The 6,607-nt window shown below is 51.0% G+C and overlaps 1 protein-coding gene across 1 annotated transcript in view; it reads left to right on the top strand.

Annotated features, from left to right (window-relative positions):
* Window positions 1-1,723: 1,723 nt before the first annotated feature.
* Window positions 1,724-6,607, top strand: part of LOC103904100 (scavenger receptor cysteine-rich domain-containing group B protein) — a 7,113-nt gene continuing 2,229 nt past the window's right edge. The window contains exons 1-5 of the mRNA XM_009285456.1: window positions 1,724-1,754; window positions 3,709-3,735; window positions 4,845-5,174; window positions 5,591-5,920; window positions 6,535-6,607. Of these exons, the coding sequence (XP_009283731.1) occupies window positions 1,724-1,754; window positions 3,709-3,735; window positions 4,845-5,174; window positions 5,591-5,920; window positions 6,535-6,607 (791 nt within the window). The remainder of the gene's footprint in view (window positions 1,755-3,708; window positions 3,736-4,844; window positions 5,175-5,590; window positions 5,921-6,534) is intronic.

Here is a 6,607-nt window from a genome sequence, read left to right as displayed (position 1 = left end):
GGGCTCTGAGCAACCTGATATTGTTGAAGATGTCCCTGCCCACGGCAGGGGGGTTGGACTAGATGACCTTTAAAGGTCCCTTCCAACCCGAACCATTCTATGATTCTATGATTCATCTCCTCTCAGTTGGATGCAATGCTCTCCTCCACCACACACAGCTTTGATACTGAATTTGGTGTGGGCCTGATTTAAACTTGGACTGATGCATGTCTTTGAGAAGGCCATGGTCTTCAGTAGCCTGAGATTTGTATTTATTCAGGCCTGCTTTTCTGGCCCATCACCTTCACCTTTCATCTGCTGGACCGACTGTTGCAAAGAAAAGACTTGCTACCCCTACCCTCACTCACCTTCCCGGTGAGTTGTCACCCACTACTCCCCTCCATTTCTGCCAGGGATGTTCTCTCCTTGTCTGTCATCTCCAGAGGGTATCTTCACACTCTTCTTTGGCATGGGGAAGACAAAGGATGTGTTGCAAGTAGTCCCTGGGTTGTACAGTCTAAGCAGAGGAGTACCTCAGAGCTGCACAAACTCTTGTCTGTCCAATGCACGCTCCCTGGGATGACAGATATTCCTGTGTGTCTTCAGCGGTAAAGCATATTTTCTGTGTGTTCAGCTGAGCTATTTTGCACCCACCTCTATTCCTAGAGATGATGCTGAGCAATGGTCCTGTGGGCCAACCTTGCCCAGATAGCTGGTGCAAATGCAAAGAGGGGATCAAGGATTTTGCTGAGTGGTGGAGGGTGCGGTGCAATTGTCCTAGCATCACATTGCCTTCCCTTCAGGATATCCCCCTCCTCAGCCAGTCCTGAGGCGTCTTCCCCCTTAGACATCTCCAGTACAGGTGTCTGAGTCCGACACCTGACTACGACCGCCTCCTAAGAGTGCTTGATGATCTCTGCTGAGCATACAAGGTATCTAAATGCATTTTCCAGATAGAGAAGTTGGTACGAGGTAGATCCCACCCACAATAGCAGCAGCGTCATTTCCCTGCTCAGCTGTGTGACTATCTGGGTGATTCAACCTCGTAGGAGACCTGGGAGCCTGGCTCTGCTGTCCAGGGACAGAGCATCCTGCTGCTTGCACATCTGGCTTTGTCAAGACTGGGAGGAGGTCTCACACCAACTAAAAAATTAACTGGATTGTGAACACACGCAAACCTTGCAACCAAATTTCACAAAGAATTCCCATCTCTTGGGACAAACATGGGAGAAAAACTGGAAAAAAACTTCCACTTTTGGAAGACGCTGCTTTCAGCAGTGGGAAAAGGTTTCTTACATCTTCTCATGCTGCATTAGCAGCATGGGATCATACCCATTTTCCCAGCTAAGCCTGGGCACTGATGCCGTATTCCTGCAGCTGCCTGAAGCCAGTCCTGGAAGGCAACTTCCAAAACCCTGTCTCCCCCCATTCCTGCCACTGATGGTCCAGAACTGGCTGTCCTCAGAGGACTTGTTTGCTCAGCAGATTCCCGAAACAGCCCAGTTTCACAATCCCGCAGCTTACGTGATGCTCATGGCACAAGAGTCGCTTCCTGGCAGAGGCTTGGCTTTTCGTACTTGCTGAGTACCTGCCGCGGGGCACGGAGGAAGGTTTTTGGGGTGGAGGGGAGGAGCCGTGGCAAGGGGGACTTCTCAAATAGACAGTCCCTTGGGTGCATGTCCTGCCTCCCCCCTGCCCTGCTCTCCTGTGGAGACAACGAGCGCACAGTATCTTTACTACCAACATGAGGCTTGTCCTCCTGGCATGTCTCTGGGGTAAGTGAGGTGGGATCTTTTTTTCTCTTTGCTTTTGGCTTGGCATCTCTTTGCCAATGGTTCTCCTCTTCCACTATTGCTTCTTCTACAGCCCATAGCACAAAGCAAATGGGACATTGCGAGGAACTGAAATGCAATCGGTGGTATTTGATCCGTATCTGGTAGCTGAGTGTGGACACTCAGATCCCCTCAGATGTCACTAGGCAGCCACAGGTGGACAGCTGGATGCTGCCCCACCTTGGCAGCAGTACCTAGACACCTTAAGAAGTGTCTCATTTGGGAACTGAATCCCAGCCCTCGTGAGCAAAGACAGCAACACACAAGGTGGGGTTCCCTGCCCCTGTTTCTCTGCTGTGGGTTCCTAGCCTCTGTGGGTTCATAGAATCATAGAATGGTTTGGGTTGAAAGGGACTTTTAAAGGTCATCTAGTCCAAGCCTCCCGCGCCATGGGCAGGGACATCTTCAACTAGATCAGGTTTCTCAGAGCCCCGTCCAACCTGACCTTGAATGTTTCCAGGGATGGGGCATCCACCACCTCTCTGGGCAACCTGTTCCAGTGTTTCACTATCCTCATCATAAGAAATTTCTTCCTTATATCTTCCTTTGTTCCCGTGCATCAGGGATGACACCAGACCTGGTGACAACGGGCAGAGGCACCGAGTGTGCTTGGTGGCTACAGTACGTGGGTAGGCGCTTCAGGCTCCCAAGATGATATGTTATCTGAAGGCAACTGGAATTTACAGAGAAGGAGGATTACCATTAGGCATCTCAGCCCATAAACCTTAAAAGTAGCTATAAAAAAAAAAAAAAAAAGGCAGATGGAAAAAGGTCTTACCTGGGCAATAACGCTAATGCTTGTCCTGGTGTCAGCAGTTCTGCCCTTGACTGAAGCTGTTGGTCAATGCTTGGGATCTTGCCAGACTGCTGCATTTAGGAGCAGAAATTGTTGTTTGTGTTGAGCTCTTCTTTGCTGTTGACCTTGTACAGTGGCCACAAAGTCCCCTTCTCCTGAGTTTCCAGGAAAAACAGATCCTGGCAAGTTTTTCCTCAGGCTTTCCCTCCCAGGATTTGCCTCGACCTCTAGTTAATCCTCAGGGAAATCTGAATGGGAGTAGCCTCTTTGCACAAGTCTCCAGACGCATTCCACCTTGAAGATGCTTCTTTGCACAACCCCATTAGCAGGCCCATAGCTGTTCCCATGGCATTTCATTGCTGCCATTAATGTCTGCAGGACTGACAGCAGTCCTGGGGTTAATTCTGTCTGGTGTCTGCCTGAAGTTCAGAGATGGCAATGCTGCTTCATGGTCTGACCCTGACCGAAAGGCAAAAATAAAAATGCCACGCTGCTTGCAACTCATCACATTTTCAGCAGTTTCATTCAGCGGTGTACCTCTTGTCTGGCTGTTGATAAGAGCTGGGTGTCACATCCAGAGTCTCTAGGCAGAGACAAGCACCTCCAGCCCCAATTCGACTGTCTGCTCTGGACACCAGCCCTAGGATGAGATTGGTATGGATCAGCCATGACTCAGCTCTTTCCACTGCCTGTCACAGGAGCCTAGTTTAATCTAATCATCTAATCTAATCTAATCTAATCTAATCTGTCTGGTCACTGACTTTCAGGTGACTGAATCCAGACAAGAGGAATCCCAACTGCTCTGTTATGGTATTTTCACATTATCTGCCCAAACCAATTTTTATTTTTTTTTCCAATAGACTTTATTTTTTTTTAGGTTTTTCTCTCCTTATCTGATCTCTTTATCAAGAAAGTCCCATGGACATGCACTAGGATAGGCAAAGCCCATTGACAGCTGGGTTTGGGAGACGGAGAGCAATGATGGGCTCTAGCAGAGCTCACAGAGTCTTGTCTCTTGCCCGGTGTTTTGCTGTCCTGAATCTCCGCACTCTGCAGAGCTCATGAGACTCGGACTAATATCCTGTATTTCTTCTATTTCAGCTTCCCTTGCAGGAGTCCTTCTGGCAGGTCAGTATTTGTAGGAGGGAGTGGCGCATGAGTCAGCACACACAGCTGTCATAAAATGTCATGCAGAATGATGCTATGTCTGATGTGGAGATTTAAATATGCTGCTCGGGGCCAAGAGACCTTGGTCTGAAGCCTGTTTCTGTGGCCAGTGATCTTCTCTCTGTAAACCACATTCTCCTGATTAGCCAATGGAGAAGACCTGACTCTACCTCCTGTATGCTCTGTGAGGTGCAGCTGGTACCTGCTGGAGATCTCTGGGTGAAAGGAGCAGTACTCATCCAAAACATTGACGAAACAGCTGCTCATTTTAGCAAAGTTAAACATGAAGTCAGGATATCCTCGATGCTGGGGTCTGATCTCCATGAGATGGAGGAATGCCTGGTGTCTCCTTGGCTCCATGAACCAGTGTGGAGGTGCTTCAGGGTTTCAGACCTTGGCATATTTCAGTCCCTGAATTTCTCCCACTACAGCACCCCAGATCCGTGCAAAGGGACAAGGGTATCCGGAGAGATTTGGTTCTTGATATTAGGGTGGCAAACAGTGTTGTGATCAGAGGTTTGGCAGCTGGAGCCAGGTTTTGAGGGGGATTGTGTGTCCTGGTGGGTTCAACAGCAGGAACAGGACTGAGTAGGTCCTTTCCACTCCCGAGTGCTGACTGTCTGTAGGTCCACAACAGCACTCAGCAATCACTGCCAATAGCTGAGCAAACCCAACCCTTCCCTTGGGGAATGGGTAGAAGTGTGTCAATTCTCTCCTCCCTGCTTCCAGTCCTTGTAGCAGCATTTGCTGGGACACACTGGCCTTAACTATGGGGAAACTTACCCAGAACCTGAATGCTGGGGTAGGTTTTGGCGGGGCTACACCTCTCCCCTTACAGCTGAAAATGAACCCTGTGATTTGTACCTCAAAACAGACTTACGGTTCCAAAAACACCTGCGGCTTTTGGCCATTCCCAGCTCAAAACCTGGTTCCAGCCACCAAAGATTTGGGATGCTAGAATACCCTGGGCTTTTCTTCCTCCCGGTTTGGCAATAAAGACAGCCTCACTGGGGCGGAAGAGCCCTCTTTCTCATTCCCTGCCTTCACCCTTGGGTGTCTGCTCTCTCCAGAAGATGTAGACACAACCAAACTTGAGATCCGCCTGGTGGGTGGCCCCAACCGCTGCTCTGGGAGAGTCGAGGTGCTTCACGAGGACGTCTGGGGGACCGTCTGTGACGACCAGTGGGATTTACGGGAGGCAAAGGTTGTGTGCAGGCAGCTGGGCTGTGGGACGGCGGTATCGGCCCCTCGGGAGTCCAAATATGGGGAAGGGAAAGGCCAAATCTGGCTGAGCGACATGAAGTGCAAAGGGACAGAAGCGTCCCTCACCGAATGCGAGGCGAAGCCATGGGGAGACACCACCTGCAACCACGTGGAAGATGCCAGCGTGGAGTGCTCAGGTAACCCCCAGGTGTTTTCTACTTCATGCCACATTGGTCCTTCTGCCTCAAATAAGCCAGGGTACAATTTCTGACCCATCCAGTTAGGAGATCAGGGATGCAGAATGACTTTGTTCAGCTCCAGCTTCCTACCTCACTTGACCCAGAGAAGTTGCATCACAACTCCTGGACCTGGAACAACCTGCAGAGCTGGGAGAGGACACAGATAGTCCCCTCCCTCCCCTGACGGCCTCCATGCTGCCATTATTTTCCCTTCAACTTTTCTTCTCAAGCCAGAAGTTAGGAAGGGAGCCTTTGACAGGTGTTTGGGATGAGCAGAGACAGTTTTTGGTGCATCATGGGAGATTCTGCTTTCTCCAGGTGATCAGGGGCACAGAGACTTGTCCCAAAACTTCTCCCTCATTTGTTTTTGACAGGAACAGAAGTACCTGAGCCAGGGCCAATCCGACTGGTGGGAGGCCCGAACCGATGTGCTGGGAGGGTTGAGGTGCTTCATGAAGAACAGTGGGGCAGCGTGTGCCATGACGACTGGGATCTAAATGATGCCCAAGTCGTGTGCAAGCAACTGGGCTGTGGGGATGCGGTGCTGGCCCCCATTGGAGCCAAGTTTGGACGAGGATTTGACACCATCTGGCTGGATGATGTGAACTGCACAGGGGTGGAAGCTGCTCTCTCTGAATGCCCGGCGAGGCCGTGGGGGGACCACAATTGTTACCATGGGGAAGATGCCAGTGCAGTCTGTTCAGGTAATCCTGCCATTCTCCTGCTTTTGCCATCCATGCATTAGGGTGTCCTCGCAGTCAACGTGGGCACCGAGGATTTGACACCATCTGGCTGGATGATGTGAACTGCACAGGGGTGGAAGCTGCTCTCTCTGAATGCCCGGCGAGGCCGTGGGGGGACCACAATTGTTACCATGGGGAAGATGCCAGTGCAGTCTGTTCAGGTAATCCTGCCATTCTCCTGCTTTTGCCATCCATGCATTAGGGTGTCCTCGCAATCAACGTGGGCACAACCTTGGACAGGAACAAGGGCTTCCTATGGAGCACTCTGCTACTGAGTTGATGCTAACCTAATAGTCCTGCTGGTGGCCTGGGGTTGTCACATCATGGAAGAGGGCTGCAGTCTGGGAGGTTCTCTCCTCTCTGCTTACTGGGGTGCTCTGTGGCCATTTTTCTTCAGCTCAGGCTTGAGATTAAGACTGCCATTGTGCTTCTTGCTTGGACAGTTGCATGTTATATGTGGAGAAAGCTATGGAGGAGAGGCTGCTGTTTGCAGGGCAGGGCAAGGATACTTGGGGAAGGGGGGGGACACACACCAATGCACAGCCTGAGCATGCCCTCTCTGAATGTGTCTGCAGACTCGGGGATCACCGTCTCCACTTCAGTCCGCCTGGTGGGTGGCCCCAACCGCTGCTCTGGGAGAGTCGAGGT

This window comes from Aptenodytes forsteri, unplaced genomic scaffold (genome assembly GCF_000699145.1).
Source record: "Aptenodytes forsteri isolate BGI_AS27 unplaced genomic scaffold, ASM69914v1 Scaffold472, whole genome shotgun sequence".
NCBI lineage: Eukaryota > Metazoa > Chordata > Aves > Sphenisciformes > Spheniscidae > Aptenodytes > Aptenodytes forsteri.
The sequence above is the reverse complement of the archived record's forward strand: the minus strand, read 5'-3'. Positions and strand labels throughout refer to the sequence as shown.